This window comes from Cotesia glomerata, linkage group LG1 (genome assembly GCF_020080835.1).
Source record: "Cotesia glomerata isolate CgM1 linkage group LG1, MPM_Cglom_v2.3, whole genome shotgun sequence".
NCBI classification, from domain to species: Eukaryota; Metazoa; Arthropoda; class Insecta; order Hymenoptera; family Braconidae; genus Cotesia; species Cotesia glomerata.
Window position 1 is genome coordinate 27,596,272 of NC_058158.1, and position 24,574 is coordinate 27,620,845.

The 24,574-nt window shown below is 31.9% G+C and overlaps 3 protein-coding genes across 6 annotated transcripts in view; 2 read left to right on the forward strand and 1 right to left on the reverse strand.

Annotated features, from left to right (window-relative positions):
• Nucleotides 1-6,615, forward strand: part of LOC123275457 — a 65,209-nt gene extending 58,594 nt beyond the window's left edge. The window contains exons 7-11 of one of the 4 annotated variants that reach the window (XM_044743610.1): nt 12-281; nt 383-763; nt 849-1,271; nt 1,356-5,086; nt 5,146-5,363. In XM_044743610.1, coding sequence (XP_044599545.1) covers nt 12-281; nt 383-763; nt 849-1,271; nt 1,356-5,086; nt 5,146-5,221 — 4,881 coding nt within the window. In that variant the 3' untranslated portion in view covers nt 5,222-5,363. Of the gene's footprint in view, nt 1-11; nt 282-382; nt 764-848; nt 1,272-1,355; nt 5,087-5,124 lie in introns of all 4 variants that reach the window. The other 3 variants (XM_044743607.1, XM_044743609.1, XM_044743608.1) reach the window with 3 other exon arrangements.
• Nucleotides 6,616-9,433: 2,818 nt separating this feature from the next.
• On the forward strand, nt 9,434-14,684 carry LOC123269498. The gene is made up of 7 exons (XM_044735240.1): nt 9,434-9,926; nt 10,011-10,163; nt 11,199-11,319; nt 11,403-11,568; nt 12,506-12,653; nt 14,244-14,381; nt 14,472-14,684. The coding sequence occupies exons 1-7, from the start codon at nt 9,533-9,535 to the stop codon at nt 14,657-14,659; spliced, it is 1,308 nt and encodes a 435-aa protein (XP_044591175.1). The 5' UTR covers nt 9,434-9,532; the 3' UTR covers nt 14,660-14,684.
• An 859-nt stretch (nt 14,685-15,543) lies between these two features.
• On the reverse strand, nt 15,544-24,119 carry LOC123259002 (putative U5 small nuclear ribonucleoprotein 200 kDa helicase). Its single transcript, XM_044719261.1, has 3 exons — nt 23,972-24,119; nt 22,926-23,089; nt 15,544-21,961 (listed from the first exon to the last, which is right to left on the reverse strand). Exons 1-3 carry the CDS (start codon nt 24,014-24,016, stop codon nt 15,763-15,765), a joined length of 6,408 nt encoding a protein of 2,135 aa, XP_044575196.1. The 5' UTR covers nt 24,017-24,119; the 3' UTR covers nt 15,544-15,762.
• Nucleotides 24,120-24,574: the final 455 nt, after the last annotated feature.

The following is a 24,574-nucleotide window of genomic DNA, read 5'->3' on the forward strand; positions in this document are numbered from 1 at the left end:
TTTAATTTTAGAGCGCATGTGGTGCCAAGATCCAAATATGCCGAACGCTGATGAACAGACCAGAGATTGTATCAGTGGGTGTGGTGTGGGACAGTGAAAGACCGTCACTTGAACACATCATGGACGTGTTCGCAACTGTCGGTACGTGCTTGCGACTCAGTGATGTTTTTCACAGCGTTGTAGACTCAAGATGGGGTGCATCTACAGTTCACAATCTCGTTGGGGTAGTCACGTACTACGGCAAGCACTACTCGACATTCTTCTTCCATACCAAGCTAAAGGTACATACCTTTTTTTTTTCTAATCTTATTATTTATTACTTATCACAATAAATAATTTTTATAAATTTTCTAATCATTTTTATTTATTGTCTATTTTGTAGGTATGGATATACTTTGATGATGCAACGGTGAAAGAAATTGGACCGAGATGGGAGCAGGTAGTGGAAAAATGCAGACGCGGTCGTTATCAACCACTTCTTCTACTTTACGCAACGCCTGGTGGTACACCAGTTAACACAGAAAACGCGCCTAAAGTCGTAACGCCATTTCCCAACACTAAAGGCTGGAAGACGTCACCGCAGAAAAATAATTCCCGACGTTCTGTTACACCTAGTCCAGAGAAGCCGTTGATCAGTAATACTGCCAGGCGAGCTATTACACCGAATCCTGATAGTGCCCAACCGCATGCTTACACTCAACGAAGAGTATACAGTGATTATCAAAATCTCACTGATATACAAAATAATATTTTTGGAATCAAGGTAAAAATTTATTTTTGATTAAAATAACTTTATTACTTTATTACGTACGAGTATTTTTTATTTAAATGAATATTGTTTTTAATAGGATGTTGACACTGTTGACGGTGAAAGTGAGTCAAAGTATATAAGCCGTCGTGCAGTGGAGAACGTGATGCAGCATCAAAAAAAGCAACAAATGCAATTAACGCGTAGCTTAAGCGCTGGTTCTAATACACAAGATGGTTTAAGCATTCCGGATCACTTGAATGTACCACGAAGACGTGATTCTGGAAACTGGTCTGGAGATCGTAACAGCGCTTCTTCAAGCTCTTCAACGACAATGGATAATCCTTATCTGTACATTGTTCATAAAATGCAGAGAAATTCAGGTGTACCTAAAAGCCCAACCAGTAAATCGGGTGAATTGTCGAGTAGCAGCAGCGGTCACTATGACGCTGGATACGATTCATATTCACTTTCTTCAACAGACAGTCTTACTATTCAACAAAATCTTAAACATAATTTACAAGTAAGTTTTATCAAATCATTATAATATTATATTTAATTACTATTAATTAGTTGGATTAATAAACAATAATTTTAATTGTTTCAGCTTGCTCAAATCCCTGAAGGTTATCAATCAACTGTTGGTAGTGATTGTGAACGACTGTGCAAGGAGACTGATGCACTGTTGGAAAAATCTCGTGCAGCAGAAGACGCCGGTGATTTGGGTACCGCTGTAGCACTCTGCAATGCTGCAACTAGTAAAGCACGAGCCGCTATGGATGCACCTTACAATAATCATAATACCATCACAGCAGCACGTCTGAAAGTAAATACTTGTGTTATGAGATCGAGAAGTCTTCACAGGAGGATACTGCAAGAGCACGCGATAACTAACGGTGGAAAAGAAGAAGCCGCGGCTGATGGAAGACATACAAGAGAAAACAGTAAATCTGGACAACATTCTCGACAAAATTCACGTGACAAAGGCAATCATTCACGGCAAAATAGTCGTGAGTTATTGATAAATACAACACCGGTAATAGATAAACCAGCGGTTAAAAATATTGAAATATATGCAACTTTACCGAAGAAAAAGACTTTGAGAGGTAAAGCTACTGCTGTAAATGTTATTGAAGACGAAGAGTACATGTTGTATGATAAACCAACTCAACGAACGGGATTTTTTGGTCGAACAAAACGATGTGATGATGATAAAAAAGAGAAAAAACGGGCTAAGAGTGAAGAACGCAATAAAAATATTTCAAAAGACTTTTCAATAGCACCTTCAAAACCTTCTGTGTTGCCAAAAAACACTAAGCCAGATAAGACTTGTAAAGAAACGTCTGATTCAAGTAAAAGTTCACAGAGTAATACAACATCAGCGGCTGTTGATCAGAAGCAAGGTAAAAAGCAGCATAAAATAAGAAGAAAATTATTAATGGGCGGTTTAATTAAAAGAAAAAATCGAAGTATGCCCGATTTGCGTGAAGGTCAAGATGGTCAACCAATTGCTGTGACTAAGGAAAATACTTCGAATACATTGCCAAAACAATCAGTTGACGATTCAAATGTCGGTTTGAAAGCCAATGAAGTCGGTCAATCTTTAAGCGGTTACTTGTCGGAGGGCCACCTAGAGTTTGCCGGCAACTGCAATGCCAATCCAAATTTAGAACGAAGTCGTCTGATGAGAAAAAGCTTCCACGGTAGCGCTGGTAAGGCGTTACACGTTGCGAAAGTTCCTCCGCCACCACCGCTCCGGACCACTTCTCAGCTTAGCAAGTCTAAGTGTCCTGAAGTGCGCAATGAGCAAGATAACATCAATAAGTCCTCATACAATAATAATAATAATAATAATAATAATAATAATAATAATAACAATAACAACAACCAAATTAATGGTAATAATAATAATAATGATGGACAATGTGCGATTACTTCTCCTCAGGATCAAACGACTAATGCTTACTGGAGTCATTTGAATCCAGCTAATTTTGATTCAAACAGTCAACTTTGTCGTAACAATTATGACGAATATTTATCAGAGCCCCAGTCATTACCATTTCTACCATCTTACAATCCCGAAGGAAATAATTTAATGACGTCGCCGGTGAATGTTAATCAGCAACAACAACAGCCACAAAATGGTCCAGCTAAACCAAGAATCCAAGATGACGTTGTGCAGTATGCAAATGGTGTTTTATATGAACCAACATTTGTTGTCACGCGAGCTGATGTTCACAATGAACAGAGTCCAGTGAAAGGTCAACAATTAGAAGTCCTTCCACCTTATCCTGAAAATATGACCAATGTGTCACATTCAAGACAACCAAGTGAAGACTTCCCACCTCCACCTTATCCAGTAATCCCCTCGGTTACTCATTCACGTCAACCTAGCGAAGATTTTCCACCACCACCTAGTCCCCTTGAAATTGAAAATACTCTACTTTATCAGCAACAACAACAACAACAGCAGCAACAATTACAATTACAATATTTACAACAACAACAACAACAACAACAACAACAACAACAACAACAACAACAACAACAACAACAACAACAACAACAACAACAACAACAACAACAACAACAACAACAACAACAACAACAACAACAACAACAACAACAACAACAACAACAACAACAACAACAACAACAACAACAACAACAACAACAACAACAACAACTGAAACATCGCCAGCATCAGCAGCTGCAGCAACAACAACAGCCATCTCAGCAAATGCAAATGCAAGCAAGTCAACAGCAGTCAACGGAGGCTCAACAAATAAGCAGCTTGTTAGCTCAATTACAAAGTAAGAGAGCGCAGGTTATGTCTTCTGAAAATATTGAAGAAAAGAAGAGAAACTCAACGCATGAAGATGAGGATAAAAATGGTAGTGGAACTTGGTTACGTGAACTGCAATCTAAACTAGGTGAAAGAAAAATGAAGAAACAGGGACCGCTGGATGGTCAGGATGTCCCGAAAAGCATTGCTAGGCGTACTAGTGATTTGATGATGAACAGTGTCGGACCAATAACAAATCAGCCGCAGGGCGTTGATGTAACTGATTGTCCTCGAGTCATTTCTTCGGTTAAGGATATGGCTGCGAGATTTGAACAAATAAAATTACATCCAACGCCTAAAGTTGATTTAGACGGTAAAGTTCAGTTAAAATTGACTTCTAATTCAGTATCACCCTCGCCAACAATGGGACACAGCAATGAAGTACAAAAAACAGAAGAAACTATTAATCAATTGCCATTGTCGAGCGAAAATTTAGCAGCTTTTACTAAATTTGATAACTACACAAGTTTGACATCGAGTGCTGAATCAACTTCAAGTCAAAGCACATTCGTTGCACTACCATCTGACAATCCATCAAGTAATCATCAGCAGACTAGTGGGTTGAACGCAGCTATTTTATCAATGTCTCTGACATTACCTCACGAGACTGGTCTTCCAATAGATTATCCAGAAGATGATATTAGTGAAGTGGCTATGCAGAATACTATTCAAAATACAACAATACTGCCAATGGAAGAGGATTTACTCGTAGCTAAGACAAAACGTCGAAGTGGTAAAAAGAAGAGTGTATCATTTTGTAATGAAGTTGTTCTAGTAGCAGCAGCTGATGACGATATAAAGCACTCTGAATATCCTCATCCAATTCTTGAACGTGTATTAAGATCAACGATAAATATACCTGAATCAGTTCAAGTAATGCGTGAAATACAGAGCCTAAAAGAGGCTGAGATGAACCGTGACAGTAATCAAGTGACAAGATTCCAGCAGCACACATTGCCATTGAAAAGCGAAGCGGATAGTACACCATCAACCACATTCCAAGATCAATTGAGGAGTGTCAATCCTATAATACCGTTACCGGTCGATAGTAATTTACGACCGACTTTCACGCGTCAAAATCCCACTGACCCGCCAGTAAACACAAACACCTCGACCTCGATTACTCAACAACAACAAGAGCCCAAGAAGTACACTCCTTATGTTGGTAGTGACTGTCATAGTGATGTTATACGGGATAGTTATCCACCTGCTGTCTCTTCTTCAGCACAATCTAAGATGTCTTACTCACCGCAACTTCAACAACAGATAAGATATACCCAGAATGGTTTGACGTACAATCAGTCCTCCTCTTCATTATCTACTCAAGGATATACTCAACTTCATCCGTCTCATTCGTGCAATCCAGCTATGCCGGTATCGCAAACACAAAAACCCGTGAGTCCTTACACAGTACAAATGCATAATCAATATCCACAAGTTAATATTCAGCAGCAGCAGCAACAGCAACAGCAACAACAACAACAACAACAACAACAACAACAACAACAACAACAGCAGCAGCAGCAACAAAAACTTATTACGAACAACAACTGTGCTCAGAAAAATGGATACCCGGTATACTATCATCTCGATCAACAACACAATCAGATGAATTTACAAATGACTAACCAGCAGATTCAACAAAACGGGACAAATCGGACTCAAAGTGTAAATTCAAGTCCCATTACTGTACAAAGTCCTCAACAATTCGGATATCAAACAAACCAATCTCAAAATTCTTGTCAGCAGTACCCTACGCAAAACCAGTACTCGAGCAATAATTATCAGGGTTACACGCTTCAAAATGGCGCTCAACAAAGTAGAGCGAGCCCTTCAATTCCTCAGTACCAACCGCCACCTAATCTAGCGGTTTATCAATCGCAACAATCCCAATCTCAACTTACATCACAGAAAAATTTACCACAGAATCCACAAAATCAACAACTCCAGTCTCACCATCAACACCAAATGGCTCAAGCGTTTCAACAGCGCGCTGAAAACTATCAACGCCCGCCACAAAAAACAGATCAGCAAAATATCCTAGCACCGAATCAAATGTACTCAAATTCTCTGCAAAATGGACAATCTAATATAAAGTTACAAAATTACCAACACCCACCTGCTAATTCTGCTGTTGCGATTAAAGCACTCAAACAAGGGCCGCTTTTGACAAATGGTAAATCTAATTCTATGAGTTTACTTCAACCAGCAAATCCAATGCAAAAAACAACATCTGCGCCAGCCATTTCACGAGCAACACTCTGTAATCTTTGTCGCTTGAAACCAGCTGCTGAAACCGGAATGTTCTGTGTAAATTGTGACAAATATATGAATAGATTTCGATCGAAAAATTGAGTAATTAATTAATCGTACTTATTATATTTTTTATTTTATTTAAATTGTTCTACGCGCGTGCCATTACTCTCACTTATCAATACGATTGAATTTGTGATTAATGGCTGGTAGATTTTATTATTTTGTCGTGATAAGTTTATATATACAATACAAATGACCTTCATCGAGCAGTTATAGATTTATTGTAATATCACTATTACTAGTGACAATTTGTTTTTTATAAAAGTTACAGTTGTAAATTGTACTATGTAAATTTTTAATTATTGTAATTTTTCGTTAATTTTTTTTTTTGTTCATTAGAGTTAAATTAATAAGTAATTATTATTTTCGATTAAAAATGACTGCATTAAAATTTTTTTATAATTGTAAATAGATGATAAGCAGGTACTTAAAAAAGTATTATATGTTCTATTGCAATTACTGAGATTAAACCTCTGCAAAATGCCGAGGATTTTATTATTAAATAAATAATACTATTTGTAGTAGGTATTCTAAGAATTGTGATATTAGTAACGTCGTGTAAGATTATACTTTCAATTGTACAAGATTTAAAGATTGTTTAATTAAATGTTACAAATGAATTAAATACTTCTATATAATGTAAATCTAAGATAATATTATTATAATAGGGAACATGATCTCTGTAATATGTGTGTATTGTGTTAAAAAATTATTTTTACATATTAAAAAAATATGTGTTATGTTAAAGAATAATTTTACTGTGCTAGTTCAATGTACAATTTTATCTTTATTATTATTAATATTATGATAAGTATTTTGTTTTAAAAATACGAAAATATATGTCCGCCCATGTCTCAATAAATAAATTGTTCTATATAAAATAAATATTTGTTTTGTTTTCTATTCATCAAGCCTAATTTAATCTATATCATTAAGAGAATAAGGAAAATTTTGTCTCTGGCGTATTTATACGATAAATGGGTTTTTTTAAATTACAATTAGTATGATTAAAAAGGCCTTGATCGGTAATTATGCCTTTTCAATGTTTCATATGCTTTTCAGCAATAGTTAATTTATTATTTATTTATTTATTTATTTATTTATTTAGTAACAATAGACCCAACAGCTGGAAGGCCAATAAAAGGGTCTCAATACAATTTATACATAGTTTAATAAACTTAGTATAAGTTATGAACTAAAGGCGAAGTACATAAGAAAATTTTACATTTATAAATTTTAATTTTATCTAAGTTTTGAAGTAAAGTTTTGAACTAAAGGCGCAATAAATGAGAAATTTTACATTATTATAAATTAATCTTATAAGATAACTGATGTACTGCTATACAATTTTATTAAGAATATAATCAAAAACAATAATAGTTATAATTATAATATATAATATAAATATTAAATAATAAATGATATAAGCAACTAATAATTAGAAGTAGTAGATATCATAAGAAAAAATACATTTGAGACTGAAAGTACTATCCCTGACATTTTGATAGTAAAGTAAGAACGAGGAAAAACTGTTGTTCATTATTGTGAATTTTTCGGGGTCGACACTGACGTAGGACGATGAGTCGCTATGATGATCAGAATACCAGCTCGTTGTATGATACGAAGACCCTGTTCTCCCGCTGATATCCTGTCCTTGAGTTCCTGGTGAATTGTTTTTTGCTCCATCCGTTGCATCTTGGTTCGATCTTTGACAATCGATACGATTGATTGATACGATTGATACGACAATCGGACGTGGTTGAAGTGAGACCGTAGAGTAGTTACCAATACGAGTGGATCCAGTGATAGTGATATTTTCAGCAATCGAGTTACAAATGGTCTGCACAGTATCTTGATCAATTTTCCGGCGTTCCGCGGCATTAGATGATGCTGCTTCTTCAACACCAAAGAAAATTGCGTTGTTTCTCCTCGATTGCCTATCTTCAAATTCACGTAATAAATTAGAGCTTAAATTTTCACTATTTACATTAGTGTTTTTCTCATCAAATTTATCGATCTGGGATTCAATTGCACCAATTCGCTTTTTAATGTCTGTGTTTTCATTTTCAATCTTAGTAATTTTCTCGTTGAAAGTTTTAGTGTTCTTATCAACTTTATTTTTGAGCTCAGTAACACTGTCTGTTAATGCCGTAAATTTTGTTTTGAAATCAACGCGTAGCTTATTCAATTCTGTTGATAGAAGTTCACGTACGTCATCTATGGAAACTGAACCACGTCGTCCACAACATCTTTGAAACGTACCACCAGAGATAGGACCAGCTTGCCTAGCACAGCTAGGGTGAAAAATTATGATAAGTTTTCGAAGTAGTTTTAAATAGATTCGACTTTCGCGATAAACGTTGTTCGTTTATTTATTTATTTTTTTTTGTACATGTAAATGGCGTTGTAGATTAAAAATTAATTTATATAATTAAAAGACTAAGAAAAATTTTGTAAGGGGTATATCGCGTTACAAATGTCACAAAAGCGTATGATAATTATGCGCTCTTATGGCATCCAAAAACCATAAAGGCGTATAATAAAATTTTATTTTGAGAATTGACCTACTTTCGGCTGGAAGGTGAGAAAATCCAAAAAAAATTTTTTAAAGAATTAAAAATTTGTTTTGGGCTTAGAAAAAAAATTGAATTCTCAAAAAAAAATTTTTAACTTTGAGAAAATTTTTTTTTGAATTTCTACACTTTTTTGGCACAAATATATCGATTCCCGAAAACAATTTTTTATACGCCCTTATGCCTTTTAACTGGTACCTTTAGCCGGTATACGCCCTTATAGTATCTGTAACACAATGTCTTCATCGTAAATTGGTTTTGATATTTTTTCAGCGATAGTGATTTTAGTTTTGAACAATTAAGAGAGTAAGGAAAATTTTGCGGCGAACATATTATTATTTTAAAAATAATTTTATAGTTAAATTTGTTATCATCAAAAAGGTCTTGATATAAATTTGTGCCTTTCTCAATTTTATATATTTTTCAGTAATGGTCAATTTTTTATGTTAAATTTTTGGAGCAATTTTGAATATTTTATTGGTTCTATAAATTTGTACGGCCACATCTTTCATTAAATTATTTGTCATTGATCCTGTTGTAGGACTATATAGTGTAATTTAATAAGTAATATCAAAAAATCATTAAGCCAAAATTTTTTTATTCATAATCCGTAAATCTCGGCAATCATATAGTGACTGCAAGTTGCTAGTTATAATTATTATTTTATTCTAGAATAAGAAAGTTTTAGTAATAACAATTTGTCCACAATTTTAAAAATAATGTGTAACAAATAAAAAATTAACAATTAGTTAGTGATAATAGAATATATGTGATGACTCTACTCTGCAATTTTTAACATACTAACAAAATATGGTGATGAATCATTGCCAGTACTCTATTGTAATAATTGAAGTAATTGCTGGTATACTTTTAATAATGTTAATAGTAAATTCTTGAACTTTGTCGATACTTTTTGTCAAACACTAAAATACTTATAAATAATGTTTCACACTTTTAAAATAGATTTTCAATCCTTGATCGAGTAGCTTGGTTAAATAACGTGTTTTTTTATTAATTATCAAATAATTTTTAACTTTTCTTCATATTAATATGAATTCTTCACTCATCAACAGTACGGATATATTTATACCTGATCATATATGGCCAGATATTTTTAAACATGTTAGTCCGTTAAAGTTATTTATTCTGCGTCGGACATGTAAATACTTCAAAAATATTATTGAAGAAATGTTTGAGAAAAACAATGTATGGAAAAATTTGTGTTTGAACAGTAGTATTAAACCTTGGATTTGGAAGATCCAAGAAAAACTATTTCCTTACGCAGAAAAGTACACTCCAGAGGAATTGGATAAAACTTGGAAGGATGTTTTTTATTCTTATAAATATTGGCGAACATATTCAAAACGTCGTTCTAAATTCATCACTTTTAATCTTCGCAACAATTCAGTGAATTATAATCATATAAAATGCAGTGACGCATTTGGTAAGAAAGTTATTCATATCATATATTTATATTTGTACTGTTAAATTAGATCATTGATTTAAATGTTTTTATTTTTCATTAAAGGGAACTATTTTGCTATTGCTTCTGATTGCGGAGTTGTATTTTTATTTATAATTAACGATGAGGAGGATGATTTATATAACAGTATGAATCTACTGCATACTTTCACTAGTAATAACGATGAGACTTATCGTCAATTGAAATTTTGGAATGCAGGTAAGCTGAAGTTTTTATTCATGTAATTTTCAAATTATATTCTAATTAAATGTGTGTAATTGTAGCAGACATCCTAGAACGTTTTAAAAATTTATAAATATTTTACTCATTACAAAAATTAACTTAAAAATTGTTTTGAATTATTTTTGTGAAATTATTTTTTTAATCTTTAAGTTCAAAATTATTTATAAATTCTCAAAAATTAGTTATCTGCTGATGACATTAAATTTCAGATGTTATTGAAATTAGCCAAAACTTAATAATTTTTCGATTATAGATAAATAAATTAAGATATAAAAAATTTTATAAACAAAAATAACTCTCCAGTGATTTTTTCTATTTTTCACATGTGAAATTTTGTTTCTATAATTTTCTTTATTAAAAACAATTTTTTTTTATTTATTTGTTAAAATAATTTTAAGTTATCAAATTAATTTCTTGTCACAACAATGACTATTTTTTTCAAAAGAAATTTGTTCTTTCAGTGTACAATAATTCAATCAGACTAAATCAATTTATAAAATTACCAATAAGGTGCTTAAAACAAATTTCTATTATTCCTATTTTTCGCTCTCACCCTCTTAAATATTTCTATTAAATGTAAAAAAAATCTTCACCAAAGATAATTCAACTCTAAGATGTACCTTTTTTAATTTTAGTTTCCTATTAAATTAATTAAAATGAAAAATTTTTTTTTCAATATCTTTTAATAAAGTATAATTTTTTTTAATATAAAAATATACTTGTAACAACGAATTACTTTAAAATTTCCAATAAATTATGTATATAAAAAATCATCACAAACTATTCCTCTGTAGTCAAAAATTCAGTACTTTCCAGATGGCTGTAACGGATCTTCTATTAGTTATAATAATCATACATTTTTGTAGAGTTTTGGTATCTTTGGTAAAGATTTTTTTTTACATTTTATAGAAATATTTGAGAGGATAAGAGCAAAAAATAAAAATAAAAATAAAAAAATTTTTTTTAAATACCCTACTGAATATTAAGCAATAAAACTTTTATGATTTTTAGAGGGGAATATGTTTTTAGCGTTGACAAGTCCTGTTGGTAATTTAACTCTATTCAATATTGATTCAAAAACAATCCATAATAATTTGCTCATTAATGCTTGGACAAGATCACAAACACTATGGTAATGAGTAAATAATAAAAAAACTACTTTCATTATCTTATAGATTTTTCATAAAATTTATTATGTCATTTTATTTTTTATAGTCGAGGAACTGATCACAAATTGATGATTGGTTCAGCCATTAATATAATTCATCAGTTAACATGGAATGAAACCCCTGAAGCCGTAAATATTAAATCAATAAACATTGGGGATGCGTATGAAGATCTTTGGTGGCCCGTGAAGAGTCTTTGTTGTCAATATGAAAAAGTGAAGTTAAAAGTTTTAATTCTTATTTTAATTTATATCCTGTCACCTATTATATTTTTTTGGACATTATAAATCATCATTGAAAGACGATCATCAATATTAAGATAGTTTGTGTACCTGAAGAAAAGAGTGTAGATTGAGCAATTTTACAGTTTTCGACTTATATCGTTTCAAAACGCAAATATTTATCGAAAATTCTCTTGAGTTTTTAAAAATCAAAAATTGTATAAAAAAAATATAAAAAAATTTTTTTGAATAGTTCAAAATTATTACTCATAACATCATTTTGAACTTTTTATAATTTTCAAAAATTTTTTACGATTGTTTTTAGTAATTAAAATGCAAGTTGTTTTTTTTTTTTCAACGTAAATAGTTATAGTTATTTTGACAAGATTTTCAACGAAGTTACATATATATTTTGATTATTATTTTTGTAAAACTTTTTTGTTTGTATCTATATATATAAAATGAGTCGAATCATAGATAGGGAAAAAGAGTTTCTACGCTCTTTTAGGTTTAAGAACGAAAGGTATCTTACACTGAGAGAAAAAATTTCTTTTGAAAAATATGGGCATTGTTGTGACAAGAAATTAATTTGTTGGAAATTTTCAACAATTTCATTTCTTAGCTGAAAAAATCAAAATTTTTCTCACAGCAATTTTATTGTTGGAAAAAAGTTTGCTAGATTTGAAAAAACACAATTTTAGACGGACAACTCGAGAATTTTCGTCCAAAATTGTTTTTTTCTGAATCTAAAAAACTTTTTTTTAACAAAAAAGTTACTGTGAGAAAAATTTTGATTTCTTTAACTAAAAAAATAAAACTGTTGAAATTTTCCAACAAATTAATTTCTTGTCACAACAATACCCATTTCTTTCAAAAAAAATTTTTTCTCAGTGTACTAAGATTAAAACTTTCTAATACATTTAATGTATAGACAACAATCACGGTCAAGTACCAATTAACGTCAAGAGTAAGCTTTGATAATGGTGATTTTAAAATTACTAAAAGTATGGATTCGAATTTCGATTCACATCCAAGAAAAATCTACATACCGATTCCCGAAGTCGTGATCTTTAATGAAGGTACGTAATATATTTTATAATTTAAATTAATAAATTAAAATTCGTCATTATCATTATCAGTGACATTAAAATGGATCTATATCTTACAATTTATAAAACTTTTTAAACAATAAATCGTAAAGAAAACTAAAAAAAAATTTGCACGTGGAAATTAAAAAAAACTATCAATGGAATTTTTTAAAAATACTAGCATGCACCGCGCGCGTAATATGTTTACAACCACATGTAATGCGGTTCAAAGAAAAAAACAATAAAAAGGACACAAATAATTTATACACTTAAACCATATATAATTATTAAATACAAAATATGTAAAAAACAAAAAAATTAGGAAAACGGTTGACCCTAAAGGCCATCCCTGCAACTTCCCGCTACTTTTGTAATTAAGCACTCAAAATTGCACTTATTACGTTTTTGAGCTTTTCAAGCACAAAAATATAATTTTCGTGTAGTTTTGAGCTCTCCGAGCTCAAAAGTCTAATGGAAGTTTAATAAAATACTATTTTTTGAATTTTCAAATTGCAATAACTTTTGAATGAATGAACCGATTTTCACGCGGTTGGGGGCATTCGAGGCAGTTTTTCAGATTCTATGATATATTTTCAAACACAAATTGATCAGACCAGAAATTTCGGTGTAATTCGAAAAAAAAAAAAACACTTTTTTTCGATTTCTTTCGTCAACGATAACTCACGAACGAATCAACCGATTTTGACTGGCTTGGTAACGATCGACGTGGTTTTTCGATGTTAAGAGCTGATTAGTTTTTGGAATTGATCGGTTAAGTCGTTTGAAAGTTATTAAAAAAAAACCACATTTGAAAAAATTTTTTTTCGCAGTTTTTTTAAGATTTTCAAAAATCTATCGGTCCGAATCAGTCCAACTTGTATTCAAAATCTAAGTTTAGTCAAACCCTTTCGAATGGCACCAACCACGATCAAATCGGTCAAGCCGTTCAAAAGTTATGAGAGGTTTACATACATCCACATACACATACATACATACAGACATACAGACATACAGACACCATCACGGGAATAGTCAGGGAAGCTTTCTAGGACCTCAAAACGTCGAGATCTGATGAAAACTCGATTTTCGAAAAACGGGGTAAAAACAATAATTTCCCGATTTTTGAAAATTTTCAATTTTCTTAGCGGAAAGTTAAAAAAGTAAACATAAACATATCAGTGAAGTTAATAACAAATGAAATTAATACAATCAAATTAATGAAAATAAGCGCTCTTGAGCGCTTACTACCCTTCTAATGTTTACTACTACCCCCAAAAGAAACCCCATAAAACTCCATTGCAACGCCTCCGTAGAGACCCCCCCTTTCCCTATAGAACCGCTCCCCTCTCCTCATAGCAACCCCTCCCCTCCTCTCCCCCTCCCCTCCTCTCCCTCTCCCCCTAGCAACGCCTCCATAGCAACCGTTGCCTAGCAACAAGACTTCACATCTTACCAAACTAACTTTTTATTTAGGGATTTGATTTGGTCTCGTTGATTTTATCAAGTAAAACGAAAAAATAGTCAACTGTCTGATAATTTCAGCATCATCATTATTATTTATGATTATTTTCATTTTTATAGGCTATGGTCTACATGTAGTAGTACTGAACGATTCCAATCAAGTTCGTGTCAAACGTCATTATTTGTTGAAACTTATCAAAAGCGTAATTGTGTCGGTAGTCATGCATGTTAATATGCTGTTTTTGGGAACTTCATCAGGTAATATAATCAAATATAATATAATCAAAATTATTTTGTTTGTTCAAATACGTGATTCAAATTAGTAATTATATTTTTTTGTATAACTAGGAAGTGTTCATCTATTTGTGTTGAAAGATATTCAACAACTTGTGAATAAAAATCTAAATCAATTTCCAATCATACAGGTGCTACCAATTAACAATGAACCAATTCTTACTTTAGACATTACTGAAGTTAAGAAAGAGCCATACATAATTGCATTTACTAAATCTAATTTACATGTTGTAAAAATATGATTTAATTACTAACATGATAATCATACAATTGTTTTGAAAATTTTAAATACAAAACGATTCAACTACTTGATTTAATTAAAAGAAAAATAAACTTAGTACTTTTGAGAAGATTTTTGTATTTTTCTTTCTTTAAACTATTATTGTACCAAATTGTAAAAAAAAAAAATCATTTAAGTTATAAATTTTTATTGTAATTTTTTTAAGCTTAAAATTTTTTGTCAATATCACGAATTTTTCAACAGATGCCAAATAGCCAAATAGTTGTTTAATTTTCAAATATTAATATAAGAATATCTAGACAAGACATTATAAAAGTTGAAATTTCAATACCGTCTTTTTTTTTTTTCATTTCAATTCATTTGTTCAATTCCAAAGTAATCATGAAGCTTTTAATTTGATAATTTTTAAGAATATGTCTGTCCATACGTAAAAAGTCACTTGAATAATAAAAGATATGCATTTTAATGATTTTTTTCTCTAATCTGCTTAAATAAGGTAACACATTTTTATAAAAAAAAATAAAATTTACAATACTTACTCAAACAGCCTCTCAGAAAGTTATAGATATTTAATAAAAGATTACTACAAAACTTTTCAAAAATTTCTTACCTCTCTAATCGTCAGCAAATTTTTGGAGAATGATGTAATTACTTTTATTCTACTACAATAACATATAAATTTAAAACAATGCAAGCAAGTAATATATAACTAACAAAAAAAAAATACATCAACAATAAAAAATTCTTAAAAATTAATATTTGTGTAAAAAAATTGATTAAAACAACAATCTTTTATTACTTATTTACTATTTATTTAACTTATTTATATTTGAATCTTTTTTATATAAAATATAATAAAATTTTCATTACAGTACTCTTACATACAAACATCAAAATCATAAAAGTAGAAATATTAGTTTAGATTAATTATATCGAAAATTATTTAATCAACTTCTCGTCTACGCTACGATCTTATAAATAATCAATTAATAATAATTATAATAATGTGTATGACGTCTACTTTCGAAAAAAAAAGAGAATAATTAATGCATAATCTTTCCGTAAGTAATTTACAATTTATAATTGAATTATCCTTCAATAAGCTTATTCTGAATCAGAGTGAGAACTTCCTTCCGATTCATATTCTCCAACATTTAGAGTAAATTTATACTCTTGATCGCATCCCAAATACGCATCACTCATGAAGTACAAAGTGTATGAATGTTGTCCTACTGCAGGAGCAACAAAATCTAATTTTACTCTAGCTTTTTGTTGCAAGTTTACTCTTTTGATTGACAAAAGTGAATTTGTTTTAGGATCTCCAATAACGACCCACCAACCTTCCTCGCGTTTTTGAGGGAAGAATGGTGCAACAACTGGTCCACCAACATCGTCTTCACGCTCTAATTGAACTACAATATTAACAGTGTTACCACAGCGAATTCTGTCCTTGTCTTCAATTTCGTATGACATCTCGATATTAGGATAGCGATTGCAAAATTTAGCAATATCCATCATTTGAGCATCAGTCATCTGTAACAATCTATTTCTGTCTTCATCATCTAGTTCCATCACATCAAATACCGTCTCGATTTTCTTTTCCGTACACCTCTTAATTGTTTCGGCAGTGAAATGCGGTAATTGTTTAAGCGTCGAATCTTTTGACCACATTGCTTGAGTAACCATTTGTGCAAGTTCCATAGCGGCAACGGCTGGTGCTAGCCATCCCGAAGAACTTAAAACATCTACACATGCTTGGATTAATCTTATCGCCTTGCTTAATACGTATTCCGTATCTTTTTGTAATTCTGGACCCAACTGAATTCGCGACAAATGAGCTTGCAAGAGTAATTGGGCTTTAACCTGTGGATCAGCCATTCTTGATACTTGAGGTGCATGTGGTAATCTTTGTGCCAAGCTTTTCAATAGATTTTCTTCCCGTTGTCTCACAGGAACAGATTGGTACTCAGCAGCCGATGATATTATCTCAAGTAACCCTCGAATTTTAGTTTTGCTGGTAAGTGAGTGACTGAACAATTCGATTGTCGCGTAATTTATGTAATAATAAGCAGCGATCATTCCTAAATTAAGAGGTAGTGTATCCATTTCGTCTTCAACTGCAACACATTTGGCTTGCTCGAGATCGCTTAGTGTCTGTTCAACTAATTCTGACAGATAATCTGACAAATGACGATGTGTCACTCCTTGAAGGGCGTAATAATTTGGATTTTGTGTTAAACGCCGATACAGGAATGTCCATGTTAAATAATCAACGGCGTCTTGCTTGTTTTCAATTGTTTTTGTAACTATTTCGGCATTAAAATGATCGTGAAGACCATGGTTAAGATGGCTCTCAACAGGAAGTGGTTCATTTAAGAATTTTTTAAAGAAATCTTTCTTGGAATTCTGACACAATAATACACATTTAGCATCGTCATCTTCCAGCGGTCTGTTAGCACGAGCAACCATTTGTAGTATATCAGTAATTGGATAATCTTCATAAGCATGTGTTTTACCATTGTAAGACTGAGTGTCCATTACAACTACCAAGTGAGAACTGATGGATAAACCCCAGCATAGATCACGGGTAACAACAGCAACTTGAATTGCACCACTGTCAAATAACTGTTCAACCAAATGTCGATCGTCAGTGGATAAACCTTCGTGTAAATAAGCAACACCCTGTGATAATGTTTCTTTCAATGTCTTATCACTCATGCGATCTAAAAATGGTTTTATATCAGCCTCTTCAGCGTGGAAGAATTTTGATGGTTGACCTTCGGCAGCAGCAAATGTAAGAATGTCAATAGCTGTTAATCTTGCTTGTCTTCGGGTTGGAACAAATATAATGATTGGTTTTTTTTGTGCATGGCGTAAAATAGCATTGTATACGGGTTTGGCCATAGCTGCTAATCTTGACGCGTTGTGAGTTATATTTATACCTTGTACATGAAGTTCTAATGGCACTGGTCGCACTGATGGATGGAAGTTGAATGTCGCAGCAGCAGGGGCACCAAGCCATTGAGCAGCATCTTTAGCATCTGCCAGTGACGCTGAGAGAGCAACAATTCGGGTTGGTTTTTCCAACTGTGCTGATATATAACGTGCTCGTGAACAAGCTACTTCAAGTACAGGGCCATCTTCACCGCCGATCAACTGCAATTCGTCGACAATAAAAAGTTGGATATTTTGGACATTTTTACGTTGCTTCCAACGCCGTGATAATACGTCCCACTTGTCGGCAGTTGTTATTACTATATGAACCTTTGCAAGTAGTTTTAAATCTGTACCGGTTTCACCGGTCAATAAAACCACTTTTTTACCGAGATTACGACCAAATTTAACAAGCCAATCTGCGTAAACTAATTCAGCAAGTGCTTCTTTAGTCACCATATAAACACAACGTCCATCCGGATTTTGAGAAAATAATCGTAAAATAGCAAACTCAGCAATTGTCGTTTTTCCTGAACCTGTTGGTGCACCGATAAACACATTATCATTTGAATTATAAACAGCATTAAAAACTTGAGTTTGAATTGGATTGAATTGAGGAAATTTGTCTACATATAATGCTTCAAATTTCGGATTACGCAGCGCTGTTATTGGCAATGGTTGTAAATCAAGTAATTCAGTTGGAGGTAAATTTTTTTCTGGCAATATTAAATGACGGAAACTCACTGGTAACTGGGATTCCGCACCAATCCAACGATCTGACACAACTCGCAAAAAGTATTGAGGTGGCAACGGTTCAAAAACTGGTACAAAAAATTTAATTAGATGATCATCAGTCGCGAATTTGGATTTTAAAAGAAAATATTCGTGATGTAAAATAACTTCTGAATCAACATCTTCAACCAAAATCCAAAATGCTTCTGATGCACCGTGAACTTTTTCATCCCATTGAAAATCTGGTGTAATAGTTAATTCAATACGTAATGTCGAACGAGTAATAGGTTGAATGTGTGTCGCCAATTCAAGTTTTGGGAATTGACGTATATATTTGTGAACAGTTTTACCGAGTTTTGGTACTCGAATTAACTCACCAATTTCATTAGGTCCTAAATCATACAATCGTTCCCAAGGAAAACTTTTCTTCTCAATTTTCTTTACGATTTCTTCAGGCATTTTTCTAAACTGTCGCAATGGTGACATTGACTGCCAAATTCGTCGATCAATCATTTTACATAGAGCCAAACATTTATCTGCCAATTGTGCCCATCCACGGAATAAAACAATTTCAAAAATAGCTCTCATTAAACGTGAGGCTGACTGTGTAACAAACACCATGTCTGACATAAGAGCAAATCCTTCAAGTTTTAGTTGAGAAATATAGGCTTGTAACAAAACATTAACTTTAGCACTTGGTTCTTCAATGCTCTCCTTAATTGGTATTGGAACTCTTTCCATTAATTTTTGCAGCTCTAATTTTTCTTCTTCTCTTACATTAAGATGTTTAAATTCACTTGATAATGAAAATACTCGAAATAATTCTATTTCACAGAGTGTTTTTTTCAACAATTGATTATATGTCGACATTGTTTCGTGAGTACAATAATAATGAGATGCAATTCTACCGAGTTCAGTTGCCTGAAAGTTTCCAGATTTTCGATCATATTTAACTAAACCACTACGATCGAGAGCTACAGCTGCTGAATGGACGAGATCTGCACGATGTAATTCGAGAAGTGGGTCTTCTTTTAGTTTATCATGACTGATGCCGTATAAATTTGGGCAGCGTAGCATTCTGATGTATAAGTATGTGTATCCAAGCCAAACTACCGCATCACGAACATTTTGAATTGTACCTAGGACAATTTCAGCATTTAACATGTCGGGCATTTTTGATATTAGCTGAGATTCAATCGGTAACTGTTGGTTTAAGAGTGATAGATAGTATTGCAATTCACTGTGGTTGGTGATAAGAATACCTTCACCTTTAGTATCATACGTAGGACGACCAGCACGACCCAACATCTGTAATACGTCAAGAGCTCCTAATTCAACCCAACGACCTTTTTCAGGGTTATATATTTGAGTACCTTTGATAATAACGGTGTGAGCCGGAAGATTAACACCCCAAGCTAACGTAGCAGTTGAGACAAGCACCTGAATATGTCTATCAGCAAACAAATCTTCAACAAGGGTACGATCAACTCGAGTCATACCAGCATGATGAATAGCAAATCCATACGGCAGTAAATCTTTTAGTTCTTGATTTTTTACCTCGTTTGATTCACTGCGTAATACTTCCATAGTAGTCGATTTTTCTTTAAGAAAATGTCCTAATGTGTCTTTTTCCAAACACATATCTCTTATAGCTCTTGCAGTTTTACCAGTTTCTTTACGCGAATGAACAAAAATCAAAATTTGATTTTTTCCCGCATGCTCCATTGTCTTCTCGTAAACGATTTCATTCATAACTTGAAAACGTTTTAAAGCTTTTTTCTCTGTAACACCAATGTATTGCTGCTCTAGGGGTACTGGACGATAACTGTTGTCGAAATAAAATAAACCAGTCTTAGGTTTGATACGTAAAAATTGGGCTACGTCTTGATAATTAGGTAGAGTCGCAGACAAACCGACTAAACGAACATCTTCTTGGGTTGTCTCAATATTTCGAATTGTTCTTGCAACAAGAGACTCTAGTACTGGACCTCGTTCATCATGCAGTAAATGAATCTCATCAATAATAACTAATCTTACAAGTGATGTAAATGTTTTTTCACCACCTTTACGTGTAATAATGTCCCATTTTTCTGGTGTACAAACAATAATTTGCGTCCCAGCTATTTGTTCACGAGTCAATTGATGGTCACCAGTCAATTCAGATACAGTAAGACCATAACTTGCTAATTTTTTTCCAAAACTCCCAACCATTTCCTGTACAAGTGAACGCATTGGCGCTACGTAGATAATTTTAAACTGATCTACATTAATAGTTTCATCTGAATTAACATGTTTACCAATTTCTCGCATCATACACAATAATGCGACATTAGTTTTACCTGCACCTGTTGGCGCGCAAAGCAATAAGTTTTCATCGCTATCCAATGCGGTCCGATACAAACGACTCTGGATTCTGTTTAATGTTTTGATTCCTTCAAAAGCTGGTTTAACGTACTCAGGTAATTGATCAATAGGGATTAATTTTTCATGATCTTCAAAAGGCTTGGATTTCAAAGCTGGCACGTGAACTTCTTCATAACCTTTACGTTGTTTTCGGAAGCTTCCATCCGGTAATTGACAGCGCTTATTAGCCATAAAGTGAGAACCTTGAACAAACGCTAAATCTTCTAGATCAATCGTATTTCTTGTTCCTTGTATTTGACCACCTGGACCTCCAGTGTCTTCATTTTCCTCTCGTCTTTTTCGTTGTGTTCGGGCTTCCATGGTTTCGTCAGCATCATCATCTCCCTTTCCAGTATCCAATTGCCGTAAAATTTTTGCCAAAATGGGATTATCATTCATTTTATTGCGTATTCTTTGTCTCTCAATTTCTGACTGTGATGAAGCTAACATTGTGCAGTAAGCGATCATAAAACGATATTTTTTCAACTGTTTAATGAAGTCGAAGCAGTCATAACCAAGAAGGAGGACAAGAGAATTTTCACACTCACGTTCATCTACTGCGTCGCGAAGAACAGCTAAAACTTCAACAGCGCGTGCTTGTGACACTATAGCATCGTCGTAAATTCTACTGAGTCGACGTTGCAGCCAGTAAGCATCAATATCAAGTGGGTGTAGTGGTTTCTCTTTCTTGGTTTCTTCTGTTCCTCCAAGATTTTCTGCATGTATAGCACGATTGTCATTAGCCTCTTCACCTTCTTCTCCATCATCATCGATTTCTCGAATTTCTCCATGTACATCTTCATTATCCTCTTCACTGCTCTCTTCAAACTGTACATTTATACCATAAGTTTCATCGATATTTTCTTCATTGGTTACTGGTTTATCCTCATTGCCGAAATCTGTTATTTTTTTACCTAAATTTACCAACAGAGCAAAACGTTCTTCAGCTAAAACACCACCTAATAGTAATTCCGTTTCACGCTTCTTTTCTTTTTCCTTTAATCGATCGTTCTTCAATACAGCGAGGACTTCATCCGCCGCACCACAGAGAATATCACGTGGCTGGTCACCGATTGCTTCTTGTATGAAACTTAACAATACCTCATAGGTTTGTCGCGTCTCTTGTGTTTTTGGCCGGTAAACAATAGCAGTTATCTCATCGACACTTTCAGATAGTAACGTTGCTCCTTTCATTCTAGTAAAATCATATTGTGCTTCATCTCGTTTTTGACGTCTGGAACAAAAAAAAATACAAATAAAGTTACTAAGTAATACATTTTGCTCTGAAAAACATTGTATTAATAAATGAAGAATACTTATTAATATTTGAATTTAGACACAAAAAAAAATTTACTTGAATCGAATAAATAATTTTGAAAAACTTCATTTTTTTGATTGGAGAAATTTTTCTTGCTTTAAGTAAATTTTACTTGATTCAAAAATTTTTCGTCTTGATTCAAGACTATAAAACTCTTCAAAATTATTTTCTTGGTCCAATAATTTTACTTGATTCAGGTTAATTTTTTTTTTTTCAGTGTACATAGCCGCTATTATTTTGTTCAATATTTTGTATATATATATATATATATATATATATATATATATATATATATATATATATATATATATATATATATATATACTCAATATTTTATTTATTTATTTAGTTTTAATGCCAAGGCGTTGAGCCGAATAGCAAATTTTATGTACATAGATAGTGTTCAAATAAATACAATAAATTTTGGAGTATTAATAAAATATGTAGAACATGTATAGATTATAATGCACCGATTATCTCGATTATATAATTAGTATTTCTATTAATCTTCACATATTTGAGATTAAAATGAAATTTTTTTTTTTTTTTATTTTAAACTAGATGTTAAATTTTCATTTTTTTCTTAAAGTTTTCGAAGAAAAATTGATTCTGTCTTAAATCGCTAAATTAAAAATATTTGTTTATTTTTTTTTTCTGAATTATAGCTATTATATTTAGAAAATTGAAAATTTTACTCCACGAAAGTCTATTTTCGTTTGAAATCAAGTTGATTCTAGTGATAAATTTCGAGGGTAAGTTTACTTAGAGTAACTGCTAAAGTCTGATATAATATTTATATTAATAGAATATATAATTTAATGAAATTTTTTATGATTATTTTATAAAGATTAATTATTAAAAAATAATTTAGAACACTTACTTGACTTTACGCTCTTCAACTTTACTGGGTTTACTTCTTTGTGCTCGATCACCCATCCTGGTCCCATCCAACTTGCCCACAAGGGACATAACTTCACCGGTAGCTTCATCACGGCTTCGTCTTTCGATCAATCGTACGTCAGCTTGTAATACAAGATTCGAGTTCTGAAATTTATAAATAATAAAATTAATAATTAATTTTATAATTAATCTTTTACAAATTAAGTAATTGGATAAACACATCATTACTGAAAATCATTTATCATGGTCTATTTGAAAGTGTTATAAACTATGGAATTATAGCCTGGGGAGGTGCATATGATAACACATTAAAACCTATTGTAAATCTACAAAATAAAATGTTAAGCAAAATAACAAATTCTGATGATATGTTAGGACCATTGAAGATTAAACAATCTTTCGTTGTACAAGCCTTAACCTATTATTTTTGTGAATGTAAAACTTTGTACTCTGATAGAGTAATCAATACAAGATCTAGACAGTTAACATTACCAAAAATTAATAGAATAATAAGTACTAAAAGTGCAATTTATATTGCAATTAAATACTTCAATTTACTTCCTAGTAATCTGAAAGAGCTAAATTATAATAAATGGTTAAGAAAGCATATTGTGAGGTGGATAAGATCAATAATACTTTAATTCATGATAAATTGTATTTATGTAAAAATTTTGTAAAATTATTCTTAATATACTCTGTACACTACTTACTTAGTTAATTTAATATTATGTATTAATTTTTATAAATGTATTATATTTTTCTGGTGTCTATGCATAGGTGCTTCTTGCACCTCTATAGAATGTTTTACCAGAAGTAAATAAATAAATAAATAAATAAATTGAGGCCTAAATTAAGTATAAAATAAAACGTTGTGAAAAAATTCGATACAAAACATAACCCCAACATACATAACTAATATTGACTTAATTATCTAGTATAAAACAAAAATAAATTTCTACTGTTAAAATAAATTAATTAAATTAAGTGTTATTTATTATTAATGTTAATGTTAATTATTATACTTACAGCTTTATATTCGTATTGCAATTGACGGGCCGCCGCATCAGCCATGGTGATAGAATAACTGTGTTAATAATTTAAACGTTTTCAAACGTAAACCAAAGATTTTAGTCTCACACACTTGAACAACTAACGCTTGTGTAAATACCAGTATATTCACTTTGCTATTATTATAGGTATACATGAAAGGAAGCTTAAACTTAAGTTTAGGTGATGACATCTTGCTAGATTTATGAACAACATTTTTTTTTTTAGACTAATAGGTCCACTCCGTTGGTAATAAAGAACTCGATCAGGCGGTAATTAAAGTAATTAAAGTAATTCGAATCATCAAATCATTGCACTGTAAAATTATATCAAAAATAATAAAAAAACAGAATTATTAAAAAAATATTACATTAAATATTTATTAAAATTAATTTAGCAGATACCTATGTGAGTATTTTTAGAATTTTTGTTACAAATAAATGATGGAAAAAATTGAGAAAAAAAATTGGCGTATAGAAATTCTAAAAAATTGAAAATAAATTTTTTTTCAATAATTTTTCTGACTAATTTTTTTCTTAAATGAAATAAAAAAATGTTCAAGTGACTGCTAATTTTAATATC